The sequence below is a fragment of the Zalophus californianus genome, chromosome 7, assembly GCF_009762305.2.
Source record: "Zalophus californianus isolate mZalCal1 chromosome 7, mZalCal1.pri.v2, whole genome shotgun sequence".
Classification (NCBI taxonomy): Eukaryota; Metazoa; Chordata; class Mammalia; order Carnivora; family Otariidae; genus Zalophus; species Zalophus californianus.
This window is the reverse complement of record NC_045601.1, coordinates 36792141-36813004: the sequence shown is the minus strand read 5'-3', so window position 1 is coordinate 36813004 and position 20864 is coordinate 36792141. Positions and strand designations below refer to the sequence as shown.

Below are 20864 nucleotides of genomic sequence, written 5' to 3'. Positions count from 1 at the left end.
TAAAAGCTATTAATATATTTTTACATTCTCTATTAAGGGAAATAAAGAAACTAAAGAAGGAAGAAAGAAAAGACAATGATGACACAATCTAAAATCCTGAAATACTGATAGTAGATCAATTCTTTGATAAGATTTAAGTCTACTCTATTAATCTTGGCCATATACATGCTATGCTTTACCACCACTTATATCATTACCAATAGCGCAAGGAGCCAGCCTGAAACTGAAGTCAGCTCTGAAGCCAAGAGAAAAGAATGATACCAACTATGCCGTAAGGACAGCCAACCAGCTGTTTCTTAGTAGTGTCACACTGACTTTGGTACTCAAACATTCCTCTGTAATTTAAAGGCACACCTCAAACTGTGAAAGGAATTACCAAAGATACAGAAACTAAGACTCTAAAATTATGCATGATGCTAATTATCCCTATTATGAAATTCTGCTCAAAGTTTTCTTGTAAAAAATAAAAACTTGTTTTCTGTCATATCAGTAGTTTAATTTCATATGGAAACATCTTCATTCTACAATGAAGACTTAGAAATTAAGCTGGGAAATTATTTCAAATCATCTGCAGTCTATGATTCTGTTAGATTGCACATTCCACACCACTCAGTTCAATGCAACTCCCAAAAAAAGCAGTTGAACTGAACATAGAAGGGGTAAGGGAAAGAAAAATCAAGCAAACTGGCAAGAGCTCTGCCCCAGCCCTGAGCTGAGCTGAGAGGTGAGGAAGCCACAACTAAGTCGAAAAGATTCAACATCGCTGGAAGGAAGAACACTCTGCCCATATCCATTGGTAAAACTATATATGTTCATGGCATGATAATATGAAGGACATGATGATGCACAAGGACTTCCTGCTCAAAAATCTCAACCCCGTCCCTTGACATTTTATCATCAGGGATTTAAGCCTTTGCAATTACCAAGGGGAGGCAGATCCCGCAGTGTAAGCTAACACCCAAAAGGAATAGAATGCCAGCCACTTGAAAAAGAAAGTGTAAGCTAACACCCAAAAGGAATAGAATGTCAGCCACTTGAAAAAGAAATATAGAAAAGCTAAGTACGGAATGAAAAGTTGGTGGTAAAAAAGATCACTGAGAGTGTAGGTAACTGTACATAAAAAAAAAAAGAAAGAAAAGACAAATATTCCACATATGTCACTCTTTTCCCTGAATTTTCGGTACCCTGGTTAAGGAAAAGGAGCAGTGAGAATCAAAGCAAATAAAGTATGCATTGGGCACCTCGTCTACAAATGCCTTGTTGTAGCTGTGGGCTACAAGGAGGAAACAAAATGTAGAAATGGAAGTAGGAAGATAGAAAAAAGGCATAATAACAAATCAAAGTTACACCAACAAGAAAGCATGAAACAAAATCCTAAAACACATCTTGTGCTAAATATAAGAATTTCTAATTCCATGTCACCTCTATTTAGAGATTTGATCCTATTGAAATATGGAAATAAATTGGTACCTGATGAGAAAAATGCTGGCTATTACTCATCTCCAAGGGCTACACCTACAGGAGATTGACTATATGAAAATGTTAGGCAAATATTAAAAACATTCACTCAAAATCTGCTTTGAGTAAATACCAGCTTATCATTGCCACGGACTAAAACTGAAGCTGTATGGTTTCTTATAAATATGTAAAGTACAAAAGAAAAAGAAATATAAAATATTTTTTCCTCCCTCAATTCCTAAAGAACAAATGTCCTAAAACTAATTTCCTCATAAACACAGGAGCTGTTGCACCATTCGAGTATGAAGCCTGAGGAACTGCAATTAGGGGCACTAAAATAGACTCCTGGTCTCCTTAACTCAGTTTTCAAAAACTAGGTGTTCTTTTTCAATAGCTTTCTTTTATTCATTCTGTCAGTGTTTTTGTTGAGCATCTCCTACAGGCAAGCCATATTGCTTAAAATGAAAAATGTAAAGTTTAGATCACCTGATTCCTACACTTAAGGATCTTGAAGATTTGCAGAAAAGGTAAGATACATCCAGATAAACAGCTATAATGTAAAGCAGAAGATGTCAAAAGAAAAATTAAATATTAAAGCAAAATGCAAGGATAGTTCAGAGGAAGCAGAAAATATTTGCAGTGTTGGGAGAGGCAAGGTGTTTTTCATGGAAAACACACCAGCTGAGTAGAGCCCTGAAGACCATGTAGGATTTCTATAATTATAGATAAAACCTAAAGGAATTCCAAATGAAAGAAATAATACAATACAAGGAGCAAACATGAAAAAGCCCAAGAAGTATTTGGGGGAAGAGCATGTAGTCTAATTGTGTATGTTTAGTGTTTATGTTCTGTATATTAAGAACAAAATGCTAGACTTCCATGCTCATACTCAGATTTTCAAGGCATGCTTGTATAAAAACCATAAACTATCTTCTGTTGGAATAATATCATTACATTTACATCTGATACCTTCTAGCTCAACCCTTTATTTTAGCGGAATTGAAAAACTGAATTTCAAAGAAGATAAATGGCATTTGTAAGTTCATACAGCTAATTAATGGCGGCGCTGAGACCCAAAGTGTGGAGTTTATCATTCTGGTCCAGGAGGAAGGATTTATCCCAGGCCATAAATGTTCTCTTGCTCCACACCCTACCTCCCACTCTCTCCTTAATCTTGCCAAAATATGCATTGGTTCACAGGCTGACCCATGCAGTCTATGACCAAGGGAGAGAGTATTTTCTCTGTAAGATGTTAACTGGTTCATATAGGGAGTCAGTCTCTACCTTGGCCTTGTTAGCTCCCAGGTTCAAACTAACTCCTAGACTACACCTTAACTAAGTAGATCAAAACAGCGTTGTCACCAAGAAAATTTCTGAAAAGAACCAATAGCAGTTGAAATGCATTAAACATAACTTTCTTAGATTTGACTCCCTCTAGAGTATGTTGGAGGAAAAGACTTGATCCAGTGAATTCTTTTCCAATACACATTTTAAAACATGGAAAGTTCTTGATACAATACTCCCCTCCTCCCACAAAATCTGTAAGTTTTCTTTAAAAAAAAAAAAAGCAGAAACAATTCAGTTTTTCTTAACGGATGGAGCTAAAATGTTTCTGCTGAATAAACTACTGATTTATATATCTAACTCACTCACTTACTGGTACCAGGACCAGAGATCTCTATAAAGCACATCATTAAATACTGGCTCTGTGATTTAAAGTATTAAAATTCCAAATTCACAGTAATGCCTTTAGTATGGGGCAGGTTGTGTTCTTTTTAATAAGCTAGAATTTAATAAATGCTATCAAATCAAATAAACTTATTGTGAAACCTTTTTTCTTCCTACAATTTCAACAAAAGTTCATTAACCAAATTCAATGAGATTCAGCTTTTTCACATATATAAAAAACATATATTCATTTGTAAATGTGAAAATGTCATAAGTTCTTTTCTGGCAGGATATGAAGGTATTAGCTCCGTATTGCAAAAAAGAAACTCAAGAACTTGCTTAATTCTCCCAAAATCTTAATCCTTGAATACATTTAAGAGATTTCTTTCACATGTTTTGCATTCTTGGTCTAAGGTAGACTTATTCAACATAAAAATTTTCTCAATGTCACTGAAGCATTAAGTATGATATATCAATAATAATAGAAGTATTTATGAACTCCCTCACAGGAATAACATCCATGCTAGTATAATCAAATTACCGCCAATCTTTTTTTGTCCCTTCCCATTTTAGCAAGGAACATACATAAAGCATATACATATATATATTTTATAAATATATATAGATACAGTATTTATGGATATATATGTATATTAGTGAGTTCTGTTTAGTGAGCTTCTGCTAACCTATATTGGTAGACCCAAGTATAGTGTTATTTTACTATCTGCCACCCCCAAATTTAAATAGTGTACTTAAAGAAATTTGAATATAACATGGGAGAAGAAACCATAAAATCTTGATTTGAAAATACATTAACATTCATCTGAATTCATGCAGAAATTCTACTCTACCAGAAAACACATTCCATTTTAGGCAGTGCTCATGGTCCAAAATTACCCCTTATGTCATTCTTTCTCAGTAATGTTCCTCCCAGTACAGAAAGCTCTCATTAGGCCTTGGGTCCCCAGCTATTAGTTGATTAATAAAGTGCTTTGGCTTGTCGACTAATACTACTACTTAACTTGATTGATTAATATACATTAAAGGGGCAGAGGAAAGTCATGCTGGTGGGAACCTATAACAGATTGGTTATTTATTTGTACACTATGGGCCATTAAAAGTTCATTATGACTTTCTTGAATACTGCAAAGTAGATAATTGCTCACTTTCTGCAGGATTGAGAAAAAAATTCCAGTTTTTCACAAGTTGCAAAAGGTAGTGACTAATCCTTATTATATTGTATTACACAGTTGTATGATGACTCCTGATGTCAATAGACCATTTTCCATTCCACAGACTAGACTCACTTGACTTTCTGTTTATTTAAATGACACTCTTGTTTGAAATTCTGGGTGCTTCTTATCCCTTTGAGTCACACACTGTGTCTGGGAGCCTCTGCTCTGGCACTTTTAGCACCTCATTAATTACTAACCGTAGCAAAGTCCTGCTGTTTTGCAACTTCTCTGCCTTTGTTGGGAAATCACAACCCCTTGCTAGAATGAGAAGGCAGGACAATAGTTATCTGCCAAATGTCCAGTTTGTGAGCATATTACAAAGGCTAATTATCTTAGGGTCTTGTAATTTCCCTAGATATTCAAACTTGATAAGATAACTCAGGGTATCTCTGAAGTACCTTTACGTTTAGGACCAGGCGAAATCCAGGAAGCATTTGCATTCAGCTAACTGATAGAGAAGTTAAATAATTGTTACAGTTATAAGTGAGAATAGGTGATGAAACAGAATATAGTCTCCTGGTTAACATGGGCATCTTTTAGAGAGAGTCCGAGGCACAATACCCACAGGCAGGCCTAACAGCACTCTCAACTTCTTTTGCACATACCATCTGAATCTCCCATTTGGCTTTCAATCTGTGCTCTGCTCCACTGTTGTTTATTTTTGGAGCAACTAGTTCTGACACCAATCCCCCCTACCCATGCCAATAAGTTTTAAGCCCTTCAGAGGTAGGGGCTATATCCTCTAATATTTTTTATCTGTAACACCTAGAAGAATGCTCCACACATATCTCTATATAGATACTTAAAATACAGGGTATTTTCCTATTACAAAATATAACAAATAAAAATATAAATAATTCTATCAATCAATGCAAGATCTTGGATTACAACCGACAATTTTATGAAGAAGAAACCTGTCAAACCAACCTGGTGTTTTATGTCAAGATGGCAGATATACTGAATATAAGAGTTATCCACACCAGTATTAGAAATGGATTCTTTCCCTTTGTGGCACATTTACCAATAAAGAGACTACATATTCTTGAAATAAGTATTCCTCAATCTGGGGTTTAAATAAGAGTAAACGGAATCCAAAGGATAGCTTTTCACAGTACTGAGTCCTTACTCCTTCCCTTCATAGTGAATGCTAAGACTCAAAGTCAAGTTAACCATTCTGATTTGCTCTCCCTCTTCCCATAAAAACTGTGGTTATCTTGTCTGAAATGTTCCCCTTCAGCACCAGCCCTTTCCCAGACAAAGAGACTTAGAGGTGTTGAGAATCATTCACTGATCTAGGAGGAGCAATGGCTCTTGATAAAGATAAAAGGATGCCTCATTTAAGTCCCATCTCCACCTCTGCTCCTACCCTATCAGATATTTTGGAATCTCATCCCACATTCTCTCCTTTCCATGCTGACCTCCCTGCTTTGTGAGTCCATTCCCTCTTCTCACCTGGTAAAAGGATAGAGGGGCTCTGAGACAAAAATGATCCCCCACAAGGCTACCAGATAAAAGGAATGGAACATCATAAGATTATCAGCCTTTCCCAGGCTTCCTTGTTAATAAATGTCACCTGGGTCGCTTATTAAATACACTAAAAATTCTGATTTCTGATTCCGTAGGTCCTAGACCTAGACTCTGGACTCTATTTTGTTAGTAAAGGCTCTAGGCGATTCTTATCTTTAGGCATATTTGGGAAAGAGTAGGAAATGTGTTTTACCCTGTTGACACACTAAAACCTCTGGGAAGTATTTAAATCATACAGATGCCCCAATCACCAGAGATTTTAATTTAATTACATTGAAACAGAGTCCATTCATCAGTACTTTTAAAAGCTCTCCCAAATGATTATATCATGAAGTAGCTTCTCAAGCTTTAATGTGCATACAAATCACCCGGGAAATGGTTAAAATGATTCAGTAGATTATTATTCAACAAGTCTAGGGTGGGGCCTAAGATTCTGCATTTTCTAACAAGGTGATGTCTGTGGTGCTAGTCTGTGGACCAAATGTGAGTAGCCAGGACTATTGATTAGTAAGTATCTTTGGGACTGAAGCCAGAGCTAGAGCTAGTGCTGGCTCACTCACCTTCCCTTTCCCTCTCTCTCTCCCACACATTATTTCTATATTTTAGATTCCAGTAGTGAGTGACGTGAATAGCATGGAAGAGAAGATTGAGAGTAACCTGCCATCCTGCCCAGATGGGAGAACTATTAGGTGAATGAATGTGACAACAGGCCCCAGTGCCTGACATAGGGCCTGGAATGTGAGCTCTCAGAAATTGCCTCTGAATAGGAATCTGAACATTGTGAGGGGGCATATGCACGGAGTGGGTCATTCAGCTGGTCTCAAGAAAGAGGGAAAAATTTGAGCCCAAATCTTTCCTTTGAACAGTAATAACTTTAACACCTGAACTGCCCTTTCCCTGTATCTCCCTCAGATTTGCTTCAAAGTCTGGCTTTCACTCAAGTCTTCAAAGACTGGTACCTTGACGGAACTGCTCATTTATCTGTAGGCTAAAGAGTAATCTTGGTGTTCTCTATTCTAAAAATAAATATGGGGGCTTCAGTTCCAAAAGCAAATGCAGAAATATTAGAACTTCCTTCTATTATATTCAGAATTCACCTGCCTCTAGACTTTACAAATGCAAGTATATCAATATCAATGAAGAATTATTCAAAGAACAAAAATTAAAAGGTTTAACCCAAGAATATGAATAAATTCATAATTATTTTAAACTCTATGAAGAGTTCTTCATTGGAAAATGGTAATGATGATCCAAGTCAATGCCCAAAGACGGTACTAAAGGAATACTGAATAAATGTGAGTGAGTAAATAAATGAACTAGTGAATGAATAAGCTGTCCTGAAACTCCATTGATATGAAACAAAAGGATATGAATTTTTAAAATAGGATACCATGAGTGATGAAACCGTGTTCAGAATCCTGGTGTGGGCAAAAGTATCCTGCTAATGAAAAGGAGTAGGTTTTATTCTCAGCTCTGCCAGTATGGCCTTGGGCAAGCCATTTAAGCTTTCGGGTCTCAGTTTCCTCATATACAAAATAAAATAATATATACTAGATGATCTCTTAGAGTCCTTACAGTTCTAGAATTCTATGAATTTTAGAAGCCAAATTAAACTGAAACTTCCATTAACAATTGAAGTTTTACAAGTTTCTAGGCAAAGATTCTAGTTTGCTTTTGAAATTTCAACTCAGGGGGTGCCTGGGTGGCTCAGTTGATTGAGCGTAGGAGTCTAGATTTCAGCTCATCTCAGTGTCATGAGATGAGCCCCACCTCAGCCTCCAGGCTCAGCGGGAGTCAGCTTGAGATTCTTTCCTCTCTCCCTCTGTCCCTCCCCACCCCCACTCTGGCACTTGCTCTCTCTCTCTCTAAAAAAAAATAAATAAATCTTTTTGAAAAGAGAAATTCCAGTGCAGTACAGAAACTTTATGCTGGCATGGCTTGTATTCGTGGGAAATAAAATTTGTTCTGCAACTTTAAAAGCCCGCAAAGAATATTGGAAACTCCCTCTCCTAAAGTCTTTAAAAACTGTAGACACTTACCTCTCTCAAAGATGCTTTAAAAGTTCTCCTACCTCAAGTTTAAGTGGCAAACAGGTTTCCCTATTGTACTCCAGCTCCCATTGATTGATGGTCACAGCACAGAGCCCTGTATGTAAAGGATCCTAAAGCCCCTTAGCACTTGGTGATTCAGAGTACCACGATCACATCAGTGCTGTGCACTTCAGAGGGAAAGAACTGTGGTACCAGAATGAAACATTTGCCAAGCGTGAAGGATTAAATTAACTCCCAAACCCTTCAAGTTCTCTAAAATACGTGTATTTCAACTTGGTATTAAAGGTAATCATTCTTTAACAATGTACATAAAATAAAAGAAGCCATTCTTGTATTTAACTTTTAAATACCAATTAATTCAACAAAAGAAAATATATTTTATTCCAGGGGATTCGGATGTTCCATCTTTCAGTCAATCTCGCCCATTATCTGTACAGACCTATTGAATCTTACCCTGTAAATTATTCATTACTACCCTCTTTGTTATCTCAATGCAAATTGTCTACTTTAATTCCCTTATTTACTCACCTTCTGCATACTCATTTTGGTTTACTTACACTAGGTCCTATGCTGATGGAAAGAATCAGAATCTGACTTAAGGGTAACCTCAGAAGCCCAATAACTACGAAGTGTGTTTCTCACTCATGTAATGTGTCCAGCATAGTCAGGAGGGGCTAGGGAGTGAAAGGGCTGTTCACTGTAGTCCCACAGTGACTGAAACTGATGAAGGCTTAATTTTGTCAGTGCTTCCATGATTGTCAAACCATTAGAAAGAGAATGTGGTAAACCTGACCTGACCCTGACTCTTAAAACTTTTTTTTTTTACTATTTTATTTATATGAGAGAGAGAAACAGAGATAGTGAGAGAGAGCATGAGCAGAGAGGAGAGGGAGAAGCAGGCTCCCCACTGAGCAGGGAGCCCGACACGGCCTGAACCCAGCACCCTGGAATCATGACCTGAGCTGAAGGCAGATGCTTAACCGACTGAGCCACCCCGGCACCCTGACTCTTAAAATTTTTATCTTCAAGTGACTTAGTATCACTTCTGCTCTCATTTCTTTCCATGTATACATTCTATGCCTAACTTTGCTGAACAACCCCATGGCTATGACACAAGGCCATGTCAGGGCCAGCATTATAAAGAAAGCTCTTTTGGTTATTTTTCACCCAGATTTGAGTGCTGTATGAGATGTCTTTGGCCTCCAAGTAAATCTGTTCTTGAACTATTATATTAGGTCTCACCAGCATGGGGAGGAATTTTGTTCCTCCTCTGACCTTTGATTATAAATTCCTTATGGACATTTTGCACAAGGTCTTACGTATCCACAACAGTTCTACCCCTACTATATGAAAAGGAACACGAATGATTGTCAGTAAGAGACTGGACTGTGACTTCTTTGTCCCATTCTCCCTCCTTCTCTCTTTCAGTTCCAGAAATGTTCTCCACTCCCACTTCCTTCTGATAAGGAAATCTTTTAAGTACTGATTTCTTACTATTACTTTCAATGAAACTCTATATTTATACCTCCATACAAACTTATTACAATATTGTTGGCTATATTCCCTATGCTGTACTTTTCATTTCCATAACTTACTTATTTTGTAACTGGAAGTTTGTACCTCTTCATCATCTTGGCCTATTTCACCCAACCCTCCCACACCTCCCCTTTAGCAACCACCAGTTTGTTCTCTGTATTTAAGAGTCTGGCTTTTTGTCTGTTCATTTGTTTTGTTTCTTAGGTTTCACATATAAATGAAATCATATGGTATTTGTCTTTCTTGGTATGACTTATTTCACTTAACATAATACCCTCTGGGTCCATTCATGTTTTCACAAATCTAAGATTTCATTCTTTTCTTAAAGCTGAGTATCTATTTTATATATATGTAATATATATAAATATCTCATATCTTCTTTATCCATTCATCTATCAATGGACATATTTGTGTTGTTCCTATACCTTGACTATTGTAAATAATACTGCAGTATACATAAGGGTACATATATATTTTCAAATTAGTATTTTCATTTCCTTTGGGTAAATACCCAGTAGTGGAATTATTGGATCATATGGTATTTCCATTTTTAACTTTTTGAGGAACCTCCTATTTTTCCCACCAACAGTATACAAGAGTTCCCTCTTCTCTACATCCTTGCAAACATTTGTTATTGATACTAGTCATTCTGACTGTTGTGAGGTGATAACTCATTATGGTTCTGATGTGCATCTGTACTCAGCTACTTTTAATCTTCAGTGTATATTCTGGATAATTTTCCTGTGTCATAGGACATCCCTGCTCAGGTGAATCTGCATCAGGGAATTATATATTTTTTAGAGCAATCCATTTTATATTCTAACACAATCTCCTCCTACATTAAGGAGACTGCCATGAAGTGTCTAATCTAAATTTTTATTAATGCATTATTGGGCCATTCATAGAAAAATAAGTTCATCCTTGAAACACTCCACCTCCCTTGTACTGCTGCTTTTTCTTGCAGTTTCTGTTTCTGCCCTCACTTTTCACCTCTCATAATCACTAAGCATCCTTTAGATACAAATCTCCCAAATACTCACATTTCATAATGCCCTACACAGGTCGGACCTTCTCCCCTTGCCAAATGTCAGAGATCTGTTACAAAAAAAAAAAAAAATCTAATTAAAATAATTCACTAGTTCTGAACTTCCTTGAGAATATTTGCACTTAAAATAAATTTCTAATTGTGATAATTTCAAGTAGTGTACATAAGGATGTGCATAATTTCACCAATGAGAACTAATAGATGAAAAATACATATACACATTCATATACACAGAGGAAAGCAAGCTATATGTGTAAGTATCATTATTTGGGGGAAATGTCCTCAAGTTATTACTTACCTATTAGAAGTTAGGCTGGCCTAATTTCTAACTCTTATAGTATGATCTTTAACAAAAATGTGAAAGACCATATTTTATGTAATTTATAATGTTACTAAAAAAACATTGATTCTTATGATTACAAATAATGAAAATTCACCTTAAAGTCATGCAAAATCAATGTATCATTTCTAAGTAAGTTAGAGAATCAATTAACAGGGAAGGAGTAAATCCATTAGTTTACTTGCCTCTTTTCTTAAACCCTGAAGGTTTATCTATTTTGTAGGGCAAAATGAGTGTATCTATTTCATTAAATCTTAGAATTATGGAATGTAACGATAGTGACTTCATGTTCATATGCACTAAAATTACAAGTCTTTCAGTCAATTTTAGTAAACCAAAGAAAGACCTCCCAGCAAGAAAGCATTTACACAGTGGCTCTTTTTAATGAGGAGACTTCTATGTTGTATTCACAAATCTTAAGTAATGCTATCTTAGCTCTTGAGACAAGAAAGAAAGGAAGGAAAATAACAGGCTGAAGTTACCTCTACATAAAGGAAGCCCTCATGACTTCCCCACAATCAGAATGCCCCAGCAATTTTTTTCTGAGTTCCAAACCATAATAGCTCTCTACTAATAGACTCAAGGCCAAAACTTTATCATAAAAGTAGTCTGGAACTTTGTACTGATTTAATAGTCTGAGGTGTCCAGACCAGAATTTAAACTTAATCCAGAGAAAGAACTAATCTAGAACCAGAACAGTCTTTACAGATAGAATATATGGTAAACCTAATTTTGCTTTCTTATTTCAACTCAGTGTCAGTTTTCTGACCTGCCAAGGGGTTTGAAAGCTTGACTTTATACAAAGATCAGTAACCCATTCACCAGCTCTTGATGGGTTAAAAACAGCCAATAATTCTCATATTAAAGATAGAATTTATTGGGTAAACCGTGGAATCTGAGGTAGCCATGTAACTTGCTTTAACCAACAAAATGTAGTGGAAATGACACTGGAAGACTTCCAAAAGGCCTTGCAGTTTCCCCTTTTTATGCATCTAGAACCCAAAGAGCTCCATGCTCAGAGGATGAAAAACCACAGGAGGAGAGAGGCTTACCTTCCCTAGCATCTCAGATGAGCCCAAGCTCAGTGACTGACAGCTGAATTCAGCATATGAATGAAGTGTCTGAGCACTTCAGGGAGACAAGCAGGAGAACCAGTCAACTACAAAATTGTGAGAAGCCATGAATAGTCAATAATTTCAAGCACTAAGTTTTAAGGGTGGTTACAGCAATATGTAACAGAATAGCATCTCCCTGGAAGGAAAGTCCTTTGTTATTCTTCATTTTCTTGCAGAATACTTCTCACTGAGGCAATTGGAAAGCATGGCAAGATGGTTAGCATGCAAACGTCAGAAGCACCAGCCAATGAGAACCCTTTCTATTCCTCATAATGGTTTTAACTCCCTACATCTACCCCACAGGCCACTATGAAATCAAAATATGTTTCTAGAAAGAAAGAATTATGTGGAAGTAAAGAAGAAAGAGAGAAGGGCAGAGCTAGGCCAGCCCTTTATCAGGACTATGTGAGCTAAGGCTAAGTTTCAGAGCAGGGATCTTCTAATGTGGAGAGGGATAGACAGCCAAATGGATGAGGCTTAGCAAGAGACTTCTGGGTGAGGTTGGGGTCATAAAAAACTGGGGAGAACAAGTTGCAAAGGAATTGTAGAATGTGTGGGGAATGGTGAAGCATGGGGCTGGAGTCAGAGAACGAGAGCAACGCTGACCTTCATTTCTTTGTTACTCTAAGTACATTCAAACACTTGTAGAAAATAGGAGAAATGAAGTGTCATTTTTCTCACATGAGAAGAATCTACCCACAGTGTATCTAAAATAAACTAGTCAAATCATTAACCTACATAGACCCCCGCACATGTATCAGCCATTAACAACACTCCCACACGGTCAATACTGAGCCACATTGAATTGCTGGGGGAGTAGGAGGTCTGATACCACTCCTGGGGTATGGCTGCCTCCCTAGTAAGCAGGCAGCCGACTGTGACCACTGACCTCCAGAAAATAAGACAGAAGAACTTATACCTCCACCTCTGAATCAGTACCAACCTAAAGCAAAGGAAGGAATCCTTTCTTATCCACATTAAGATTCACCATCAAGTCTTTTAAATGCTGTACATCTTAGACACAGAGTTTATCTCTACCCCACACCCCAAGCTTTGTTTCTCTTTCCTCTTCCCACAACATACCACATAGTCTTAATCACATAGCATTTATTTCATGTAAGTGTCAATGATTTCTGTGCCTGCCTCCTCACTGACGGTGTTCTCCTTGAGGGCAAGGCCCTAGTCTTCATAGTTTTGTATCTCTAGAAGCTAGCATGGTGTTTGCTACACGGTCAGTAAATGCTGAAGTAAGAGTAATCAACTGACCAAAAGTGGCTACTCATGTAGTTACTACTCAGTAGTAACAAATGTAAACCATAAGTGAGAGGTAGTTATAGGGATGGAGAAAAGCATTTTATTTTTTAACATAGATGCTTTAAAGAGATGTTTCCTAAAGCCTCTTGTTGAATATGCCCATAATGCCTCTACATGCCATTTTATTTCTGTCATAAACTGTAATACTGCTTTTAACCAGAACACCAACACAAACTATAAAGTCATCTCTTCAGTATTCTTGTCTTAAGGACCATAAATAAAACTCTGCTTCTTTGTCTAGCCTGGAGACACCCATAGCAGGCAGCATCAACAAACATTTGTGGGATGAATGGACTACTGATTTACATTAGCTGTTACCCTTTACTACCCTTTCCAATAAGGTACCCTTACTTACCTATGGAGTGTTCAAGACTGGTTTTAGATCTAGCAGGAAAAAAATAAATAAATAAAAAGCAACTTAATCAAAACAGCCTTACAATCAATGTCATTCATCTTTTGCTGATGCTGTGTGCTGCCTTGCTCCTTCCTTTCCTGTTTCTCACCTTATTTCTAATGCCTGGCTACAATTTTGAACATGAGCTTTGCTCTGCGCCTTGCCATTCTGATTCTAGTTATTCACTCTGGTTTAGCCCATGGCCTTACTCAGATGTCTGTGCTATGCCATCCTCCTTACTTGATAAGTATTCCTGGCTGAAACCCTCCAGCCTTCCCTGATCATCCTCCCCCCTTCACCCAACTCAGTTTTAATCAAGGTGCACCCTCTGGAGAGGCCAGATAACATGGAAAAAAAAAAAAATCACTGGCTCTTAATCAGCTTTCAAGCCCCAGCTCTGATACTTACGTGTCACTTAAAGACCCAGCAAGAATTTTTGGAAGGTACTTTTACAAAAGGACTATTTATAATAGTGCAGAGTTAAGGGATGCAACAGGAGATGTTGAGGAACCCAGGCACTAGCATTTCTACTCCTAGGCCTAAAGAGGCAGGGTGAGTAGATGGTGTTATCAAAACCTGGTTGAGAGCTAGAGCCAGGGAATAGGGCTGCTTAACAAAGCTATAGTCACCCTGAGGAATACATCAATTTCCAGAGTAATGCCAAAGCAGGGAGGGAGCAGAATCACTCTTTCTTGAATGCTCCCATTGCTGTCGCCATTGACTGAACCTAACCAGAAAGCAGAGGAAGAAAGCTCTGATGACTGGTCCATAGAAGTCAACATCCTGGGGTCAGGGAAGACAGAGAAAATAGATGTTGGGGTAATATAAAATCACAAGAATAGTTTCTATATAAGTTTAGGTAAGTGACTTTACCTCGTTGGCTTTAGTTGTCTCCTCTATGAAACAAGTGTTTTGAGGCTGTTTTGAGATAATACATGCAAAAACAACTATAAAAGAATGCTCATTAAAATTATCCCTCACCTAGTCTTGCATGCTCCATCTTATAGTACTTTTATCTCTTTGACAGTAACCCCTCCACCTAAAGCTGTGACCACAGCCACTTAAACCTCACTGTTGACTTTCTGAAGAGTTTCCTGAGACAAAAGAGCCATGGATATAAACCCTCATCCGAAGATATGGATAGAAAAAAGAAAGGAATAACACAAAATAAAAAGGAAAGTCCTCATTCAATTAAATCCCTGTTCCCTTCTCACCTAGGATTCCTGAAAACAGGAACTGAGACTGAGTGGTATCTGCGGGAAGTTCATAAGTCTTTTTTCCTACCCACCCCAGGTGTCTGCCCTGGGTTTAAAATCTGTTCTTCCTTATCCCAAAGTCTAGAGACATCTAGAGAGATTAAACTGTTCTGGACATACTGTGCTAGGCCAGAGTCATCTAGGATTCTAAGGGATTAGGCATTTCCGGAAAATCAACAAGTTTGTGAGATTTCTAAATCTGGGCCTATTCAATTAAACACAATTCTGTAAGTGAAAGCTGTGTTGTTACATAACTAGAAATAGCATTGACATTTGCAATTACAAGTATGCTTCTCTTTTTTGGATATGTTGCCATTATTTTCAGAGCTAAAAGGCACTCTGGAGATCATCTAGTTGAATTTTCTCATTTTTCAGACGAAGAACTCTGAAACACAATGACAAATACAGAACGAGAACTTCACCTTGGTCCCTAGGTTACTAGTCAATCGTCTTACTGCAACACTTAGCCTCTTTATATTAAAGCTCTATAATCAAAAATTTCTGAGGTATTAAATTCTTTATATTAAATAATACCAGATATTCACTTTTAAATGAGCCCTGCAATTAGCTTATTTGTGAAAGAGAAAAGTTTTTAAAAATAGGCACACCAGACAGTGCTCACCACAATTTTATAAGTGTCCCATAACTTCATCTGGGAGGAAGAACATTCTTTCTTGTTGACAGAAAGTAATCCATCATGGCTCTTGACTTTCCCATTTTCTTAATGCTATATAACCATTTAATCATTTTTTAAAATTGCTATAATAATTCTGTCTCCTTTATTTCTCACTCTAAAAATAGTAGCTGTCCTTCATCTGCTAATTTCAATGGCTTTTAAATATTGCTGTCTGTTCTATATTTCAAGGATGACATCTAGCTGCGTCAGTTACATAGACCCCGCCAGCAATACCCTGTTTGACTTACTCAGATGCCTCCAGATCTGAGTAACTAGAGAGTTGAGCATTTTCAGGATCTGCATGTTAGCTCTGTGGTATAATGACTGATGTCAGCCTGAACTTTGCCAAATATCTCTCATCACTACTAGTTATATCCCATTCCAAACGATTGGGCTTGCTCTCTCTTTCTGGAGCACACCCCCTTTCACATATTTGAGTATGGATTCAACAATATGACAATCATTTTCTTTCCTTAAAGTGCCATTCCTGCAATGGACAAAAATAACTTGTTACTGTTGTCACTGCCTGGTGGGGGGGAGGTGGTAAAGGGGAGATGAGAAGTTGTAGTAACTAGTTTGAACGTGTTTAAGCCCCCATCTTTATCTAAAACTATTCTATTCTCCTGGCCCAACTTTCTTAAATTCCTGGTTATTCAAACTCCCTGGGATTTTAATGTTTTCTGGAGAAAAACAACAAGCAAATGTTGACTTGTATGCTGAGCCTATGGTTTTTAATTTGCTTTAGGCTTGGGCCCTGGAATCCATTGGCAGCCACAGGCTTCTATGAGTGTTGTTTTATTGATTAAAAATTTAAAAAGGTACTATGGTGCACAAAAATAGGGCATGGCATGCTTTCCATAAGCTGCTAGAACAGTTGAGGGAATGGACAACTCAGCCAGGCAAGTAAACACACATTTAATAGTATGGCAACATGGATCAGGAAAAAGTTATTCTAAAGCATAGCGTCAAGAGAGAAAGAATACACTCTCCATCTATTTAATGTTTTCCTTATGTTTCCTCAGAACAGTGCTTATTCCTTGACAAGCTTTTCCTGCATACTGCATCTAGTACTTCTTTCCTGGGATGGCTCAAGAGCTGCAGCTTCTCACTCTGCTTGTTTATTTATTTACACTGTCATTCCTATTCTCATCCAAACTAACATATGTCTGCACAATACAGAGTGAAAAGTAAATGTCTGTCTTCATGTTTATTTCCCTGAAGTTGTTCACTAAATTGCTTTTTTTACATCCCTTTTGCAATCTCATCCCATCCGGCTCAAGTATCCCGGATTAGAAAGGCAGTCTCTGGAGTCCTTTTCAAAGGGAGCCTCCCACAGCCTTTAAATCCCCCACATTTTATGGTGCAGATATTCAGGATCTGAGGTATTAAGTAAGAAGGAAAGCAATGCTGACTGGGACGGGCATAGAAAAATAGAGTAGCTCCTTTTTTGGATAATCATTATTGGAACCGTCCTGTTATCTCTAACTTTTCTGGTTCAAACGGATAAACCCAGTCATTTGCAACTGGACATTATGCAACAGATAAAGACGGGGAGTGTGTTTGTGTGTATGTGTGCCTGCAATGTACAGAAAATAGCATTCTGCCACAGAGAAAGAATTGCAAATGGGAATTCTTAAAGATAAGCCAAAAATCATAACCTTACTGGGGTTGTTGTCTTTCCCATAATATAAAATCTAAAGAAAACTACTCTTACCTTCAAAATTCCAATACAGGTAAGCAAAGTAACTAATAATTTAATTAAGGAATTATCAAGGAAAGGCCAGACTCTCAGATTCTAACTTTTAGCACTTTAACAAGAATGTATCTTTCATGTTCCTTTCCTTTTGCTTCCAGGCCATTTCATCCCCTCAGTCCTCTCTTCCGGGCTGTATAACAACTACACCATTGAAGACTTTAGAGAAAGGCAACAATTTGAAGTATTGCGAGCTTGCAAAATGGGATGGTTAGGAGCGGTAACTTTTTTATCCCCCTCACTTATAAACACATAAATAGAAGGCAATCCAGTTTAGGGATTATAAATGAAGGAAAAAGAAAGAAATACAAATCTTACTTGATTTCCAGCAAGGCTTTGGCTATCTTCTAAACCTAAATTATTTGAGCAAAAGAATTAGCAAGGTGTTTCTGAATCAGGGACTTTTTCAAAGTGACCTCTCGGAGGCTGTGTAAGACTGTAATGCTATAATGTAGAGTGCTTCGAATATTGTTAAATACAACTACCTATTAGTTTATATTAAAATCACTTTGGGGGCTTGTGACTCAAATAATACTTCTTCAGTAACTTCTGGAAGCTCATCGACTTGTGCTACTGGAGGAAAGAGGTGGGAAGCTTAACCATTGACTAGTAACAGCCAGGGTGTACACCGCTCAGAAATGCCGGCCCTGGGTTCTCCCATCCCTGGGTGGACCAGCGGACTTTATTTTCCGCTGCCACGGGGCCCTTACCTACGCTGGGAACAGAGGAAGTAGTGGACCCTCCCCTCCTCCCCTAAGACTGGGAAAGATCTTTCTGAATATCATTCCCTCTTCCCTAGACGAGAAACCAAATTGCACAACAGATCTTCTCAAGATTGGGAGACAGAGGGTGAGAGAGCGCGCGCGCCAAGCGAGGGCAATCAGACTAAGGAGAGAACTGCCTGAGGGGTGGAGGAATCTCCCGGAGCCGCAGCAAAGGCTCAGTTTGGAAGAAAGCGGCAGTACAACTGCATTTCCAAAGGGACGGTCCTGAACGCACACACCGCTGAGTCCTTCCCACTCGGGGCAGGTAACCCGCGGGCGAAGTGACCGTCAGTGCCCACTGAGCTCCTCCGGACCAGCCGCCCGGCACCCAACTGCAGCTACCTTTATTGAAAGGAAGAAAGAAAGGGAGCAAAGCAACGGAGGGGTGCTCAAGAAAACTGGAAAGGAGTCCGCAGACAGAAACCCCCCAGCGATCTGCCTAGGTGGCGAGGGGCGAGCTGCCCTGGGGCCAGTCGTGGCGCGCCGGCGTGGGGGGTGGCGGCTCGAGGTAGCAGGGGCGCTCCGCGGGGAGAGCCTGGTGCGCCCAGCCTGAGGCGGTGGAGACCAGCCGGGCTCAGAAGTGGGGGGCGGGGGTCTCGCGCCCGCCGGGACCTTCGGCCTCAACACTCCCGGCGCGAGCGCGCCCACCTCTCCCCGCGAGAGCTGCCTTCTGAGGGGCTCTTCTCGCCGCGCTGTGCCTCCCCCACTCCCCCCGGCTCGCGTTCTCCTTCTTTGCAGTGTCCAGAGATGCTCCGTCGCAGACCCGGGACCCCTTAGGCGCCTCTTCCCGTCCCTCTGCCAAATCGCAACGCCTGTACTTTTCCAGCTCCCTCTTTCCTTCTTGAAATTGAAAGTTATTGAGGTCGCTCAGGGTTGTTGCTCCAGCAGTTTCCTTCCCCGCCCCCGAGCTCCCCCGCCCCCCGCAGCCATCCCCCCTTCCCCCTCCCTCGTCCCGTCCTTCCCTCCCTCCCTCCCTCCCTCCACCACTGGAGCGGCTCCTACTCGCGAACAGCAGAAGCAGCTCGGGGTCTCTCCGCCGCCCCTTGGCCATGGCCGCGGTGCCGACGGCGCCCGCTCCCCTACGATCCCCGGGCCCCCGCCGCTGTCGCCGCAGCCGCCGCCACCTCTGAGCCCCAGGAGCCGCCGCCGCCGCTACCCGCCCGCCCGGATCCCGCCCGCCGCCGCGCCTCACCATGCTACCTGCGGCCGCCCCGGCGAGGCCGCTCGCTGCTCGTGGAACCCTCGCTCGCGGTGTTGACAGCCACCCTTGCGGAGCCGCCGCGGTTCAGGGCTCGGACAATTTGAAAGTACAATAGTTGGTTTCCCTGCACCCGACCCGCTTCGTTTGCCATCCCAGCACGCCTATCGGATCTGACTGGAGAAGTTGTCCGCAGCTTGCGGTCTCCCTCCCTATACGCCTAACACCTACCTATACTTCTAAAACATTTATTATAATTAACAAAAGAAAAAGGAGAAAAGGAAGGGAAACATTACTGGGTTACTATGCACTTGCGACTGATTTCTTGGTTTTTTATCATTTTGAACTTTATGGAATACATCGGCAGCCAAAACGCCTCCCGGGGAAGGCGCCAGCGAAGAAGTAAGTGCAGGGTTTTTTACACGTTTGCTCCCTCCCGCCGCGTTCACCTGTCGGGTCTCTTTGCCTGTCCGGAGTCGGTTCCCAGCGTCAGCGGTCCTCCCGCCCTGCACCCCACGCCTCCGAGGGGAGGTAATAGTTCAGGCTCCGGTATTGACGGCGTCTTTCACGCCTTCCTCCACGCGCCCCTCTCTTGCTCGGCATCCTCGCGGGTGCCAAAGCGGGAGGACTGGGCGTTAACGTGGCTCCCGCCCCCTTGTTACTTCAGGTTCGAGGAAGAGTTTGGGTTTTCTTTAGACAAGCTCTAGGTATTTGTGCTTTCCTTCCGTGACTGGGACGGGGGCCTGGAGCCCCTGGCATCCTAGACACCCAGCCCGCGAGATGTCCCTGACCACTGAGTAAGCGCCGGGGCGGGGAGGTGGGGGGGGGGGGAGGTGCGGCCGCGGCGCCGAGTCACCTCGCTCGGGTTGCGAATTGCTCGCGGGCCAGCCGGGGAGCCAGGGAGCGAGCGCCTGCGCGGCCGCCCCCCGCAACCACGCACGAATGGAGCAGAAAGGCACGCGGGGCGCTCAAGGTTCGGGTGTCTACGCGTTTGCAGAGCCGCTCGCGATCCCACTCCGGGGAGGGTCTAAGGACTGCCGAGCCCGCCGCTGGGAGCCTGAGCTGCCGCCCTTCCAGTTACGATCTTGCCTGTCACGCGTGAGCGCTTGTACCGTTTCAGGCTCTTTCAGGGGTCCCCTGGGGCAGACACAGACAGAGGGTGGGGTTCCCCCTCAGGACTCAGGCTCCCCATCTCACTGCCCCTTATCCTGACTCCTGTCACTTGGAAGGTTGGCTTGTGAAGTCGTCTCAAAACAGTGCCCTCGCTGGGACTGAACGGGTGGGTACCCCAGGGCACCCTCAACCCGGGTTGGTCTGTCTGAAAGGTGGCGTCTTCCAGAGATGAGGAGACAGGCGCGAGAATGGCACCTCTCCCTGCTCCCGGGTAGCCTGGCGCGTCGTGGGGAGTCCATTCGCGAATAGCAGGGCTGCGGGCGACCCTGGCTCCAGCGCGGGGGACGCTGGCGGGGTCACGGAGGGAAAACCCTTCCCGGAGCTCGCGGGGCGCAGAGAACGAGGCTACTGCCGTGGCGCC

The 20864-nt window shown here is 41.1% G+C and overlaps 1 protein-coding gene and 1 long non-coding RNA gene across 5 annotated transcripts in view; one reads left to right on the top strand and one right to left on the bottom strand.

Moving 5' to 3' along the window:
- Window positions 1–10570, bottom strand: part of LOC113926214 — a 64123-nt gene extending 53553 nt beyond the window's left edge. The window contains exon 1 of the long non-coding RNA XR_003521229.1: window positions 10516–10570. This is a non-coding gene — a long non-coding RNA (uncharacterized LOC113926214). The remainder of the gene's footprint in view (window positions 1–10515) is intronic.
- Window positions 10571–19131: 8561 nt separating this feature from the next.
- RSPO3 (R-spondin 3) overlaps window positions 19132–20864 on the top strand; it is a 90896-nt gene continuing 89163 nt past the window's right edge. For 3 of the 4 annotated variants that reach the window (XM_027600860.2, XM_027600857.2, XM_027600858.2), the window contains exon 1: window positions 19132–19732. In XM_027600860.2, the coding sequence (XP_027456661.1) occupies window positions 19636–19732 (97 nt within the window). In that variant the 5' untranslated portion in view covers window positions 19132–19635. Of the gene's footprint in view, window positions 19733–20034; window positions 20128–20864 lie in introns of those variants that run through there. The other variant, XM_027600859.1, reaches the window with a different exon arrangement.